A 16,584-nucleotide genomic window follows, 5' to 3' on the forward strand; every position below is an offset into this window, starting at 1 on the left:
ACTCAAAATTAACCCACTTCTTTCATATGTGGGATGCTTTTGTAGAGTTTAAGAAGAAAAATGAGGGCTTGAGTTTTGCGTGTTATTTATTTGATTTATATACTGCCTCTCTTGTTGTCCAGAATATTCAAGGCATCATCTCTTTCATCCCCAAGCCTTGTAATGCCATCAATCCTTGAAGTCCTAACATTAGCCAAACCCCATTGCAACCCTTCAGCTAATGGTCACTGCATGCACCTGCTATAGCAACTAGGCGTTTTAGGGTTATTTTCAACCCAGCTAGGCAAAAATTTGCCAGATATTCATTTCCACCCAAGTATTATGGAAAATTGAGTTTAGCAATGTGCCAGATTTTCACATTTCATCAAGACTGTCAGCTTGACCAGCAAAATCCATCCACCAAACTGTCCTTCCTCCTTCAAAAGGCAGCCTTGGCCACAATTCTCTCCCTGGCCTCATTTGGCAACCTCTTCTGAGGCAAATCCTAGACTGCCACAGCGGCCACTGGAATACTATGGCCCACAATAATGCTGCCATCTCCTCTTCTCCCTCTAAATGACCCTGTTTTCCTTTGCCTCACAATCCTTCTTCTTGTCCTCTTTGCTAGATCCCTGCCTTTCCCCTGAGTCGTTCTCTCAGTCAGGATCCCAAAATGCCAGGTGCTCAATAGATGGCACTCAGAATGCACCCAACTATTTTCCTTAGTAAGGCTAAAAGTGTGTGTGTGGGGGGGGCTAGTCACAACTCAAAGTCTAGGGCACATAGATGTCTTCGCCATATTAAAAGCCCTGCACTGCTGGCTGAGCATTCCACAAGTCTTTCTCCTGACTGGTTGCAAGAGCAGCTGACAGAATCAGGCCCTTTGTGAGGTAGAGTCTCAGTTGCTAGGATACCTAGAGCTGCAGTTAAACAAACGCCCCAGTCCTGACTTAATGCAAGGGCCCATCGTGAGTGGGAGCTGCATGAAGATCCCGATTGAGCCTGGTGTGACTGTCACCAAAACAGCAGCTGGGCACTCTTCGCAAAGAGGCTGAGACGTCTCAGCCTCCGGTAATTGAGGAAAAGGAAGGAACTGGCTATCTGGATCAAATTCTTAACCTGCTTTGCTTCTCCCTGAAAGTAAAAGAACCTGTTTGATGCAAAGCCTATGGCAGGCATTGACGAGGGATTTATCATTGGGGGAATGTATGCCAAGGTGATGGAACAGCAGCCAGGATCTAGATAGGACTAAGGAAGACAGGTTGATGAGAACAGGATAGAGCAACCGCAAAATATATGTGTGCAAATGGGCAAATGTAAACGGCTTATACTAAGTAAGCACTGGAAAGAATATATATTTCTGCAAAAATCATTTCAGCCATATTGCACCAGTGTTCTTCATTTTCTTGAGTTCCATCTTTCCTTTAGGTATCTTTAGGATGGCAATAGTGTTGGGTGATTGCTGCAGACAGCCATCCAAATTCATCATTCAGATTTAATGGATTCCTGTTTTCTCAATCACAAACCAAATCATAACATGTATCTGGAAGTCGATGAGGTTTTCCATAGAAAGGAAGTAGCAACTGGCTTTTGCATTGTGCTTAAAAGCAGGACATGTTCTCTTTCCCCCCACAACCCCAATTATTGGTATACTTCCTTGTAGCAAGTATTGGGATAATTCACTCAACATTTCAGTATCTGAAGAGTACAAGATCCATTCAAGAAGCATTACATCTTCTAGTTTAGAGGTACATTTGTCTGAGAAGAGAGTATTTCTTCAACAGGAAAGTAGCTAGTCATGGAAATAATTGTATACCTTTTGCTTTTTAGTAAACTTGAAAGCACTGTCTCATATATTCATATAATCATTTCGGCATACTTACTTTTTGTCCACTTTCGTCTCCATAAAGCTGTTCCATCCAAGCAGCTGCAGCAAATCTCAAAAACTTTTTCCTCCTGTTTAGCTGCAATTCCTGGCTGAAATGTACAAGCTTAACAAAACCCTCACATTTTTTTCTACTTGACAACTGAGGAACTTTAATAGCCTTAAAAAATTAAAACTAAGCAGGAAAACAAATGGATAAGAATTATCACATCACTTTATGACAGTGTTTCTCTTTTATTGATTTGGTTTATTTTCAATAATTAGATGCCAGCAACTTGAGTGAAACTTCTGGTGAAGTTGCTTGTGAGATGCTTGCCATCTCAAGCTGTTTTCAGTAAATAAAGTGTAGCTCTTCTAAAGATAGTCCTGTAAGTTCTTTGATCCTGTCCATCTACTTTAGTTATTTTTTCTGCTTCTAATAATGTTGCCAAGTTTACCAAGTTCTCCACCTCCTCACTTCACAAATCTAAAATATGTGAACTTCTGCTCGTAGTTCGTCAAATCCTCAAGAAAAGATTGCCTACAGCGCATGTATGTGATTCACTAGTTTGTGGTTCAGTATGATGTGAGAACACAGGCAATGAGAATTTCTGCATTATAAGTTTGCTATCATTGTGTTAGACATCCTTTACTTTAGGGCTCAATCAATAAAATGAAGTACAAAAGCATTATATTGGTAGCCATGTTACTCAGTAAGCCAGACTGGCTGGGTTCTCATAACACTAAACCTACAAGGAAGTCAAATATGGTTTACTTAGCATGTTGTCAAACACAAACCATGGAATCAGTTCAGTATCCCATGCAAAACTAGAAATTTTAATTAAGTAAACCATGAATATGCAATAGTTACATAAAACCGATTTTGGTTTAAGCGTGCTTCTTCCCCAATAATATATAGAGTTCTTTCCCTTGTAATATTTGTTCATATAAGAGAGTAGTTCAGCAAGTGTAGTGTTTTGTGAATAGCTATTAAGGGTAGAAAATATCTATACTCCTTTATAGTTGTAGTAGTTCATGTTTTGCAAACCTGGCTTTTTCAGTTATGGTTCTGTTTCTGTGCAATATGTAGTTTGATCCAGTATTCATTTTGATGAATTAAATCAAGCTAAAATATAATCTATAGCTTTAAAAGCAAGAATTGAGAGGTCCCTTAAAAGCATATTTGGGTTCCTCAGTAATCTGCATTATATCAGTGTTCCATGAAAATGTATACAGGACCATGGAAATGATCTCTGTTGCTCCTAAATCTTCACAAGGACTCTGAAGATATAAGTTTGGCCTAGGAACATCATACATATATGGTCTCTGCAATGTCTTTCACAATCAGGATTCTGTACTTTGTAGATTTCTTAATAGTTGAGTTTTCTTATTCTATATAAACAAGGTTTCCAAAATTGCCATTTTTCCTAACAGGCACAATAATTATGCCGCAGACAGATAAACAAGTATGTATTCCTCCAGAGCTTCCAGATTTGCTGAAGCAGTTTACAAAAGCTGCTATTCGAACTCAGCCTCCAGACCTGATTCAATGGTCTTCTGAGTAAGTTGACTATTTTTGCCAAATATATTTGCTTGACTTCAGTATCATGCTTACTGAAAAGTTACTTAAGCCTAAATTGTATCAGTTATAGTACCTTGAGTGTCTTTCTTATATGTCCTGCATCTTAAATAAGAAATTATTCCCCCCATCCCTTACACACCAGCATGTGCACACACACATGCATAAACACACACTATCACATAATGTAATTTCTAGATACGTATTTAGTATATACCATACAGTAATTTTCCGATACACATTCCCTACAGCATCATATAATTGCATCATTAAGTCTTTAAGTTAACATAATTTACAATGTATACAATTCAGACATTCCCATCCCCAAAGGGCACCCTTATAATATCATCACAGATATTCTTTACATTTTTACTTGTAAACAGACTACAGATATATTTTAATGCACAATCATTCGCTCTCCATGTATCTATTCTCAAACATACTCTACTCTCTTTTACATTGGTTTTTAATTTATTCAGTAATCAGCTTCCAACTAACTCATTGGTGTATAATATCACAATTTGTACAGAATAGTGTTTGAACGTCCTTGTGATAAAACTGGATTTTGGTTGTGCTTGTAGTACACTAGGCAAATTATGCCAAAACAGATCGATAATTTGTTTGTACTATTTGCAGGGAGCGTTGAGTGTTGCATGAGGATGACTAAGGCTATTAACCTACTTATTCTCTTTTTAGTGTTACATTTTAAGATGTGTTCTGAATTCTCAGTGGAATTTAAAAGGAAGCTGAATTGTATTATTTTTCTGAAAAAGCAAACAAGAAATAATAGCACAAATTATTTGGAACTTATATAAATCAGTTATTAATACATTTATTTGAATATCAGTTATATTCACATCAGTTTATTTCAGTAAAATACAGTACTGGGGATTAGGGCTTTATAAGGCAACAAAAAATCTGATACAAACCATTTATATTCCAGACTTTGCTTCCTAAAATTATTTCACTGTGCTGAAAATCACATGAGAACTCTGAGTGTGTCTTGAAAAATGTCCTCACAGGATTGCGATAGAGAAGCACCTGCATGGTACAAGGGGTTGCTACTGGAAGAAACATATTTTTCTTACATGGCTTAACTCAATAAGTACAGAGAAGCCCCAGGTTTTTGAATATTGCCATTTGCATTTTTGGAAGAAGTACCTTTCCATATTTTCAGATATATTTGTTAACTTCCCTCTCTGATTCTTGCATCGTGTAAAAAGCATCTTTGAAGAGACAATCTTGATTGCAAAAGATAAAACAAAGCAGAACTTATGCTTCTGTCTCCCAATGCCAAAGTTCCAATCCAAATCTCTCACATATCTACATAATGTAACTTTGGAAGAAAATAAAAACACAGGAAATTTTACCACACGCACCATACTTTTGTGTGTGGGGGGGGGGTGTTCCTCCACTTCCAGTGACCTTTATTCTGTAGTGTTTTATCTCCAGTCATTTTAATGTTTTTTTTTCATATAATTCAATTTTCTTGAAGTACTTGATCTCTTCTCTATTATTGGGTGCATTTATAATGTACAAATTTTCCTTCATGTCTTTAATCACATTATCCATAGCATCAATATTCAGACCATGTTCTTTTGTTAAAATATGTACTATTTATATTCACAATTTGTAAGTCATCAATCAAACTTCACTGAGATTTTGTTTTAATTATAGCAAAATAAACAAACTCCAAACTAAGAAACAAAAAAGCTAGCGTGTCGAACCTGATGAAAAAGATTTGAAATAAGAACAATAATTTTAATGTCAACTTAATTACACACAAATTGAAGCTTTTGGGTGTCTTAAGCAACTAATCAGCCAATGTCTCACGCATATTTATGCTAAGAGCTGTTGATAAAAGGAAAACACCTATTTTGTCTTTGTGTCCAGTTATTTTAATGCCATGGCCCGTGGAGAGGCTCCTCCTGTAAGAGAACGAACAGATCGAGTGCCTTTATCAAATTATGCAGAGCTTACTCCAGAGCTCTTGAAGGTCTTACACCAGAGAGTAAGAAATATCTACTTTCCATTTAGGGGCAAGAACATAAGAGATTTGCATGTTTGTGTCCAATTACTTTGTGTTTTTTGTTTTATTTTTTAATGAATTTGATTCACTTGTTTTAAAATGAATTTTAGGTGCATTGCCTTTTTTGTATACATGATATACAAGAAGTTCTAAAAGCATTGCTGAAGGATTAAATAATAGTTCATATTTAAATATTATTTTAAAAGAGTATAGAATTCATTAACATTTGTTTGATATTTTTTCATTTATTTATTTTATTTGGTTTGTCAATTGCTTACAAGATAATAGATATAAGTAAAAACATAGTTATGAATACATGGATACAAATAAGAAAAATAAAAGAAACAATAGGACAGGGACAATAGGCACGTTGATGTACTTATCCACGCCCCCTACAGACCTCTTAGGAAAGGGGTGAGGTCAATAATAGACAGTCTAAGGTTAAAGTTTTGGGGGTTTGGGGAAGAAACCACAGAGTCAGGTAGAGTATTCCAGACATTGATCACTCTGTTGCTGAAGTCGTATTTCCTGCAATCAAGTTTGGTGCGATTAACCTTGAGTTTGTATCTATTGTTTGTTCTTGTATTGTTATAGTTGAAGCTGAGGTATTCATTGACAGGTAGGACATTGCAATGTATGATTTTATATACTATACTTAGATCGGACTGAAGTTTGGCATAGTTCTAGGTTTTCTAGGTCTAGAATTTCAAGTCTGGTGGCATAAGGTATTCTGCAACAAGTAGTGGAATGGAGAACTCTTCTTGTGAAATATTTCTGGACTTTCTCAACTGTGTTAATATCAGATCCGTAATGTGGGTTCCAGACTGATGAGCTGTATTCGAGTATTGGTCTAGCAAATAATTTGTATGCTCTAGTTAGTAGTGTAATATTACCAGAGAAAAAGCTACATAAGATTAGGTTAACAACTCTTAATGCCTTTTTGGCTATGTAGTTACAGCACTTAGATCATTAGAGATGAGTACTCCAAGATCCTTGACAGAGTTTGGATCATCAAGAAGGTCTTGACTATTCAGCCTGTATTTTATTTTCTGATATTTTTTTGCCAATATGTAAGACTGAGCATTTATTTGTTGAGATTTGAAGTTGCCATTTGTTTGACCATTCCGATACATAGTCGAGGTCTTTTTGAAGGGTAGCAGTATTGTCTGTGGTGTTGAATAGCTTTACATCGTGAGCGAAGAGAACACAATTGCTCTTAATATGATCACAGAGGTCATTTATGTAGAGTATGAAGAGAGTTGGTCCTAGAACACTGCCTTGGGCGACACCACTGTTGACAGGAACAGAATTTGATAGGATGCTCCCAATTTTGACCATTTGTTGTCTGTTTGACAGGAATGCTTCTGTTCAGTTATGCAGGTGTCCAGAGATACCATAAGATTTTAGTTTTAGGAGTAGTTTGTCATGTACCACTGAATCAAAAGCTTTACAGAAGTCTATGTAGATTGCGTCTATTGCTTTGCCCTGATCGAGTTGTGTAGTCCATATGTTTTTGCAGTGTAAGAGTTGCAGATTGTAGGATAGTTTTTTTCTGAAAGCAAATTGTTTATTAGAGAGTAGGTTGTTTGTCTCTAAGTGGATAATGGATTGGTTAATAATTGATTTCATGACTTTACAGGTGATGCAGCATAAAGAGATTCGTCTGTAATTTTCAACTAGGCTGGAGTCTCCCTTTTTGAAGATAGGGATGACCGTGGCTTGTGACCATAATTTTGGCAAGGAGCTGGTCCTGAAAGATTTTTCAAAGATTATGCTTAGAGGTTCGACTGTGGCAGTGGATAGCTTTTTTAAGAAGTAGGCACATATTCCATCCGGTCCAATAGATAGAGATGGTTTTAGATTCATCATATCATCTTGTCCAGCTTTTAATATACAGTACAGGAAAGAAATTCTTTTTGCAATTTCCAATTTTGAAAAGGAAATACATATGAGAACACACCAAAATTATATAACAACATCATTGGGGTTGGCAGCTCATACACTGCTCAAAAAAATAAAGGGAACACTTAAGCAACACAATGTAACTCCAAGTCAATCACACTTCTATGAAATCAAACTGTCCACTTAGGTAGCAATACTGATTGACAATCAATTTCACATGCTGTTGTGCAAATGGAATAAACAACAGGTGGAAAGAATAGGCAGTTAGCAAGACATCCCAGGTGGTGACCACAGATCACTTCTCAGTTCCTATGCTTTCTGGCTGATGGTTTGGTCACTTTTGAATGCTGGTGGTGCTGTCACTCTAGTGGTACCATGAGACGGAGTCTACAACCCACACAAGTGGCTCAGGTAGTGCAGCTCATCCAGGATGGCACATAAATGTGAGCTGTGGCAAGAAGGTCTGCTGTGTCTGTCAGCGTAGTGTCCAGAGCATGGAGGTGCTACCAGGAGACAGGCCAGTACATCAGGAGACATGGAGGAGGCCATAGGAAGGCAACAACCCAGCATCAGGACCGCTACCTCTGCCTTTGTGCAAGGAGGGACAGGAGGAGCACTGCCAAAGCCCTGCAAAACAACCTCCAGCGGGCCACAAAAGTGCATATGGCTGCTCAAACAGTCAGAAAAAGACTCCATGAGGGTGGTATGAGAGCCCAATGTCCACAGGTGGAGGTTGTACTTACCATGCAGGACGTTTGGCATTTGCCAGAGAACACCAAGATTGGCAAATTTGCCACTGGCGCCCTATGATCTTCACAGATGAAAGCAGGTTCACACTGAGCACATGTGACAGACGTGACATGGTCTGGAGATGCCGTGAAGAATGTTCTGCTGCCTGCAACATCTTCCAGCATGACTAGTTTGGCAGTGGGTCAGTAATGGTGTGGGGTGGCATTTCTTTAGGGGGCCGCACAGCCCTCCATGTGCTCTCCAGAGGTAGCCTGACTGCCATTAGGTACCGAGATGAGATCCTCAGACCCCTTGTGAGACCATATGCTGGTACAGTTGGCCCTGGGTTCCTCCTAATGCATGACAATGCTAGACCTCATGTGGCTGGAGTGTGTCAGCAGTTCCTGTAAGACAAAGGCATTGATGCTATGGACTGGCCCGCCCGTTCCCCAGACCTGAATCCAATTGAGCACATCTGGGACATCATGTCTCGCTCCATCCACCAATGCCACGTTGCACCACAGACTGTCCAAGAGTTGGGGGATGCTTTAGTCCAGGTGTGGGAGGAGATCCCTCAGGAGACCATCCGCCACCTCATCAGGAGCATGCCCAGGCATTGTAGGGAGGTCATACAGGCACGTGGAGGCCACACACACTACTGAGCCTCATTTTGACTTCTTTTAAGGACATTACATCAAAGTTGGATCAGCCTGTAGTGTTTTTTTCCACTTAAATTTTGAATGTAGCTCCAAATCCAGACCTCCATGGGTTGCTAAATTTGATTTCCATTGATAATTTTTGTGTGATTTTGTTGTCAGCACATTCAACTATGTAATGAACAAAGTATTTAATGAGAATATTTCATTCATTCAGATCTAGGATGTCTTATTTTTGTGTTCCCTTTATTTTTTTGAGCAGTGTATATAAAACTTGATTGTAATTACCATACCAGAAAAAAATATGGGAAGGCAGCATTCTAATGTTCTGGGCATCACATGGGTAGATTCAAAGATCAGTACAGATGATCTGTATTCATTAACAGTTTGGCACTTATTTGGATCACACACAGATGTAATAAAAGGGAAAAAAAGATACCCTGCTAGATGAGACAAAGAATCTGGAAAAGTTGACTTTAACACAGGGGTCCCCAAACTTGGCAACTTTAAGACTTGTGGACTTCAACTCCCAGAATTCTCCAGCTAGTATGCTGGAGAATTCTGGGAGTTGAAGTCCACAAGTCTTAAAGTTGCCAAGTTTGGAGACCTCTGCCTTAACACATGCAACCAAAATAAATTTTAACTTATTTTTACATTGAATCATAACTAATTCTAGCAATTGTATGAGCAATTATAAATACAGGTAGTCCTTGACTTACAAAATTCATTTAGTGACCGTTCAAAATTACAATAGCACTGAAAAAAAGTGACTTATGACCATTTTCACACTTGCATTATCATTGCAGCATCCCTGTGGTCATGTGATCAAAATTCAGACACTTGGCAACTAATGATTGCCATATTTCTGATGGTTGCAATGTTTCGGGGTCATGTGACCCCCTTTGGCGATCTTCTGACAAGCAGAGTCAATGGGGAAGCCAGATTAATTTAATAACCATGTTACTAACTTAAGAATTGCAGTGATTCACTTAACAACTGTGATGGGAAAAGACATAAAATGGGGCAAAACTCACTAAACAAATGTCTCACTTAGCAGCAGAAATTTTGGGCTCAGTTGTGGTACAATAAAACCTAATGGATGCTCAGGTAGTGAATTTTAGATGGAATAAACAAAAATTCTATTTGGCCATCTCCTCTGAAATAATAGATATCACATCCAAAGTAGTCCAGTGAGGCTATTAATTTTACCTTAATTTTATGACATCCACAGCTACTTAAATCATTTATAGACATTCATACCACTTCCATAATTATATCACAAAAATAGTGTATCTTGATGCAAATTACATGCTTGGAAAATAATGGACATTTGGGATTGTCAGACTTCTTCTCCATCCAACTTGTCCATTAAGTTTTACTGGACTTCATCTGTAACTCACCCTGATTGCCTGAACATTGTTCTTTTTGTAGGTATTTCTGGAACAAAGAATTTGTTCCCTTTACACATATTTTGGGAGAGAAAAGAGAAATAATGTCTGAAGCATTTTGTGTATATCTATGGCCTCCTGGTTTCTAAATCCTACGCTAATGTACATATATAAACCTATTTACTATTTGGTTAATTTCTTCTTGGAGGATGTAGGTAGCTTTCAGAGTTGGGAATTCATTCAAAATCCCAAAGTTCCGTCATAGAGGTCCTTCCTAGAAAACTATGTAATGCATATATATCACTATAGCATGTGGAAACACATATGATTCATCCTGAACAAATCTGGAACTTTTTAAAATTCTGAAAGGTTTCCAAGGCTGGGAGATGAACTTATGTATTTATTTGTTATGATCCTTAATTGAAGACTGTAATTCTTACTAAGAACTACCACTGTTGCTTAATATTTTACAATAAATATGCACACAAAATTAAAATCAGAGTTTTTAGTAATAATTATACATATAATTAAAAACTAAAACCTTGTTTAAAAAGCAAGATTTTAAAGCCTTTTAAAACCAAAGAAATGTGCCCCATAAAGTACTCTGATTTTCCAAGTTATCTTGAAATGAGCTCAGAACCACAGTAGGAAAATTCTCCCTAGGTTGATTTCTATGAATAAGGAGGATCCTCCTAAAACAGATGTTCTCTCAAGTATTTTGAACTTGAAACTTATAAGCTTTAAAGTTAATACACAGCAAATATTTAGCCCCACCCTCCAAAATCTGCTGTAATATTTTTAGCATTAATGTAATGCCATCTTTGTAATTCTTTCAAAGACCAACTTGGGAGTGGTATCAATTCCAGTTTTTACCTGCTCCAGCTCTATGTAAAGAATACTACAATATTTTTCAAGCTAGCAACACAAGAATCACCCTTTTAAAGTCATTTTGGAAGGAATATGGTTGTTATATCAACCATAGCTGATCAAAAATCTCTGGGCTATTGCTTCTATCTGAGAAACCAGAGATGCAAATTCAAAAGTGCTTACATACTGCCTACATACTCCTTAGAAGAAAACCTGGCACCATTCAAAACAGGGACATCTGCAATAGATCACCTCTCAGCATCATATTTCTTTTGTTAATCATTGTTTTTGGTACATTGAAATCAATGCCCCAGCAAAAGAAAGGGACTCGAGGTATATATCAATGAAATAACTTTTGAGATCATACCTCAATTGATTAGTTTCATGCCCTTGGATAAAAAGTACTGATCCCTCTGCTTATTTTCAGTTTGGGGCCATATTCTGAATGGGCTCTCCTCCAAGCATGGGTGTCAATGATGCTAAGCATAGACCAAGAAATGAGACACACTATGACTTAGTACATTAAGTGAAGACCACTCTCATTTTGCTCATTATGGTATTTTTGTCCCATTTTTTTCTTTCAAAACAGTAGTAACACAACTGCAAAAGTGATCAATGGTGGTTACACATACATCCGTTTTCATAATTCCTCAGTTCTGCTATCCTTACAATTGTATTTTTAAAACCTTAAGAAATGCTTGCAACTATAAACCCACACTAATTTCTTCACTTATAATGGCTATCATTTCTTTTCAGGTGGGTGGGAGGCTAATCATCCATGTCGACGAACTAGCTCAGATGTGGAAGGTGCTGAATCTCCCTACAGATTTATTTGAAAGTATCATGAACGTTGGACGTTTTACCGAAGAAATTGAGTGGCTCAAGTTTTTAGCTCTGGCCTGTAGCTCTCTTGGAGTTGTAAGCAACATTTTTTTAGTTCTTTCCTTTTTTTTCATGTCTAGCATGTTTGCAGTGTTTAAATTCTCTGTAGGTGATTGTCTGTTCTTTATAGTGTAACAAATCGTACATCATTAAGATTTTTAAACACTCTTTGCTGAAACTACTTGTCCAATATTAGTTAGCATTCTAGATTTAGTCAATAGTCTGGACACTTAGGAGGAGAGTCATATTAATCTATAGAAACCAAAAAATCAAAATGAACCTGGTAGTACATTTTCTGATTAACACAGCTTACCTACAAACATTTACTTTAGTAATGCATAGAAAGGCTAAATGGATGTATGGTTTAAATTAAGATGAAGGGAGTGAATGCAAGACAGGTTGTTTATGCAGATGTATGTGACATGTGAGACAGTTTACAAATATCTCCCTACTATCATCTTATCCTGATTTAAATTCTACTTTTTGTCATTCCATGAATCTAATGAAGTAAACTTTAGTCAAGAAGGGTTATGCCTTTTAATAACATGTTAATCTGAAAAAAAAATGCTTCAAGACTCCTTCTGATCAAAAGTCAGGAGGGGAGAACAATCTAGTCCGCAAAACATTCTCAGAAATCAGTCCTCACTTGGTGATTAGTCAGAAGCTTCTTCTACCAAGATCAATTTTAATAAGCAATTTGGTCTTCAGTGAGTTATACTGAAGATCTGTTGTAAATATGCAAAATCTTGGAAACCATACGAATTTCTGAATCTCATTTAGAGTGAATTAATTGTAGTTGCGCAATAAGAATTATTGTTCTGACCCAAACCTTGTTCCAAGGAAACAAACACGAAACAGAGGTAACAGCAAAACCTTTTAATGATTCTTTACGAATTCCGTTTCTTCATGGTTAAAAGGCTGTTTCAAACTAATTGTCTCTGATAAGAATGAGCCTTGCCAAGGATGTTCAAGGCTGCCAAGAACACTAAAGTTACTAAGAAATATTTCAAACACAAAGAGTCTCCAAACACCAACCAAGATATTCCAAACGTCCACAAGGCTTGAGTGCAAAAACTTCTTTGCTTCCTGCAAAGAACTCCGGTTTCTCAGCTGGCTTTTATCTCTTAAGGGAGGGGCCATTACCTTGCAGCCTTACTCCCAAATCACCCGTGCTGCTACTCTTTTCTTTGAGCAGCCCTGCGCGCATGCACACTGGGCACAGCCTCCTTGGGGACCTCTTCATCACTGCTGCCAGCCTCCACAATCTCCGAAGGCAGCAGTCCACTCCCTGATGGTCCTGGCCCCATCGCTTCATCACATGCAGGCCCCTCATCTGAGTCCTCACTCTCTGAGACCTCAGCCATCCACACCTGCTGCCGGCAAACCACAACAATTATGTGTGTGGATATGTATATTAATATAAAGATATTTAAAATTAAATTACATCCCTAAGCTTCCTATTGTGGTATCTATTAGTTTCTCCCAAACCTTTTTGTACCTGTACTTCGTTTACACAACACCATCCTTTGTTTTCACAATAATGCTGTTAACAGAATCCCTAACTTATTTTGTTAGCATGTTCAGATCATGCTGTTGAATCTCCTTGGAGATATTGGAGGAGATGGACAGGCAGGAGACTGGATACTAGAATATGTATACTTGTTTCACTATGGTGGAAGTATCCAATCAGAAAGAAAAAAAAATGAAAAGTACCAAGGAAATATCTAATGCCAAAGGCTTCATAATTATAGATTCCATTCTAGCAGAGATGGTATTCAGCAGGTTCTGACCAGTTCTGGAGAACCAGTAGTGGAAATTTTGAGTAGTTTGGAGAACCAGCAAATACCACCTCTGACTGGAGATTTTACACTATCCTTCCCCTGCCATTCCCACCAAGCCACACCCACAGAACCGGTAGTAAAAAAAAATTGAATCCCACCACTGCATTCTAGCCCTGCCTAGCCTATCACAGAATTTTGAATTCCCCGGTTTTTTTAAAAGAATAGTTGAGTTACACATGTGATGACTATTTCTCCAGTTACTAATATTAATAAATGTCATATCCTTTCTTTTTCTGAAAACAGACTATTGCAAAAACACTGAAGATAATATGTGAAGTTTTATCTAACGAGAATGAAAGTGGTCCAGCTCGTATCCCTTTCAGTACTTTCCAGTTTCTCTACACTTACATTGCGGAAGTGGATGGAGAAATCTCCGCATCTCATGTCAGTCGAATGCTGAATTATATTGAACAAGAGATGTAAGTAACACTGATACTGTAGATGAGGTAAATGTCAAAGAGATGTAGCTTATGTTACCAATAGCAGCTAACCATCGTAAGTGTGCAGTAGATGGAATAGGTTTCAGGGGAATGCATATAGCTAAGTTATATAACAAATTCATTTACAGGCTTGTACATAGAAACTTCACACATTTGATTTGACTAATATTAAGAAGGTTCACAAATTCTTCCTGAAATCCCATTCCATTTATTTAAATAAGAAATAACTGTATAGACCAGTGCCCCCCAAACCTTTTGGGCACCAGGGACCAGTTTAATGGAAAGAAGTTTGTTAGATTTTGCAGCAGAAATTCAAATCCAGAAAGCACACAGGATTCATTAACTTCTTTGTATACATAATAATATGAGTAAAATGTACAATGCCAATAGTAGGTTCTTCCAACGTGGCAGAGAGTTACAATCAAAACACAAGCCGCAGCTTCAGAGTTTGGAGCAGAGACTAGAGCCACACCCAGGCTACTTCTAGTTTCACTTTCCAATTCAGCTCCCATTGACTGGTCTGTTGCCATGCCTATTCATTGGCTGACTTTGTTACTAAGCTCTGTTCCACTTCATGAATATACTCTGACAAGGTTTTTTCTGCGGACTGAAGCGGGCGTGGTTTTGTGCACTACCTGCATCCCACAGATGAGCTTTCGCTTGTTTGTGAGGTCCGGTTTCCGGCATACTGTGCCCCAGTGCTGGTCCATAGCCCGGGGATTGGGGACCCCTGGTATAGAGTGCTTCTTCTAATGGAAGTGCAGATCCATTTTTGAATGTTACTCAATGACTTAGGGAACTCTGAACAAATCTTTTACCCTACATTTAATGCACTGGTATTCAGTGATTGTTTTCAGCTATGCTTGTCACCTAGTGCCAATCCAATTAACTTTTCCTCTAACTTTCAAATTTGCTCCAGAAGTTTGAAGGACTTTCCCAAAATAGGAGGAGGGCATGGAAGGAGAAAATAAATTAAATGGGCCTTGTGATGTGGTGTCGGCGGGGCGATTTTATTATAATATATTATTACATTATATATTATATTATTAATTTATTTGATTCTTTTTTATTGGTTTTATTGTTTTAAATGAGGTTTTATATTCTGTAAGCTGCCTTGAGTTGCCCTGTGCAAATAGGCAGCAATATAAATTAATTAAATAAATAAAAAATAAAGGGCCCAGGAAAGAGAGGCCCCATTCCGTAAACAAGGGTTAGAATGAACAGTCATCTGCAATGCAAGCAAGAATTCTATCATTGCACTTTCTAAAACTATTTTTGAATTGTAACTTTTTAAATCTGGCTTGATACAGAACAATGATGTTATCTAGACAGGTCTCTCAGTTAAGGAGATGACATGGTAGAGAGATACAGAATTTGCTACTGCTTGCCTACAGCTAAAGAGTCAAATATTCTTAGATGGCCTATGCTTGATGTAGTTATAAAATTAATGTCCTAATACCGGATGCTAGTTCCTAAGAAAATTTACAAAATCCACAGCACAAAAAATATGGGTATGTATTTAAGACCTCATAATCAGAAACTAAGAGAGAGGAATAGAGAGGAGATTGTTTCCATGCAAATATCATGACATGTATATGGTTATAATTTAAAGATAAATTGGGGAGGAAAAGACTTAGACAAGGATGCTTATAGTTCCTGTTTAAAAACAAACAAACCTGGAACCAAAACAAGGATATTGCTACAATTTTATGTCAGAAACATTTTGAGTGTGTGTTTCATAAGCAAGAGTACTACTAAGCCATTTTTCCCATGTTTTCCATACAGCATCGGGCCAGACGGCTTGATCAAGGTGACTGATTTTACCCAGAATCCTCGAGTCAGGCTGGAGTAGATTCTCAGTACATCATATACTATCAATGTTAGATGGAGGAAGAAACAGAGAATAGAATGACTTAAACAAATAGGCCAACCTCGCAGTCACTTTTTCCCTTTGTGTCTGTTAATAAACAGTTTGGTAAAGCAACCACTAAGAAAGATGAAAACATAGATTGAGAAGGTGCCAGTAAAGTACAGTACAGTCTATTGTTAATTTTATAGTATTTTGATATACACGCGTCCACCCAAATAAATATCACAGACTACCAAAGAGTATAAACCTATTGAATATATTTGAGGTCCATCCTTCTCCCCTCTTTTTGCATTTCAAATTATCTGGCATTGGGAATTTAAAAAGTTTTATTTACAGAACAATATTAGGATTTTCCCCAAGGTATCTACAATTATAGAAAGAAAAGAGTAAACTTAGGATCAGGCTATCAGCTTGTTTTTCTAATAGCTCTAAGTGACTACTCTATTATCATTTATCCAAACATAGTGGTTTAAAAGTTCTTCATATCTAAAACTTCCTTTACAGGCTCTTTCCATATAGTGAGGATATTATTTTATTTAAAACATTTATATTGCTGGT

General features: G+C 37.5%; 1 protein-coding gene across 1 annotated transcript; it reads left to right on the plus strand.

Annotated features, from left to right (window-relative positions):
• The first annotated feature begins 947 nt into the window (after positions 1–947).
• Positions 948–16,263, plus strand: LOC113441179 (ropporin-1). The gene is made up of 6 exons (XM_026708037.2): positions 948–1,050; positions 3,278–3,404; positions 5,316–5,433; positions 11,750–11,911; positions 13,960–14,135; positions 15,942–16,263. Exons 2-6 carry the CDS (start codon positions 3,289–3,291, stop codon positions 16,006–16,008), a joined length of 639 nt encoding a protein of 212 aa, XP_026563822.1. The 5' UTR covers positions 948–1,050; positions 3,278–3,288; the 3' UTR covers positions 16,009–16,263.
• The last annotated feature ends 321 nt before the right edge of the window (positions 16,264–16,584 follow it).

The sequence above is a fragment of the Pseudonaja textilis genome, chromosome 1 (assembly GCF_049901715.1).
Source record: "Pseudonaja textilis isolate UNSWEBS1 chromosome 1, rPseTex1.2, whole genome shotgun sequence".
NCBI lineage: Eukaryota > Metazoa > Chordata > Lepidosauria > Squamata > Elapidae > Pseudonaja > Pseudonaja textilis.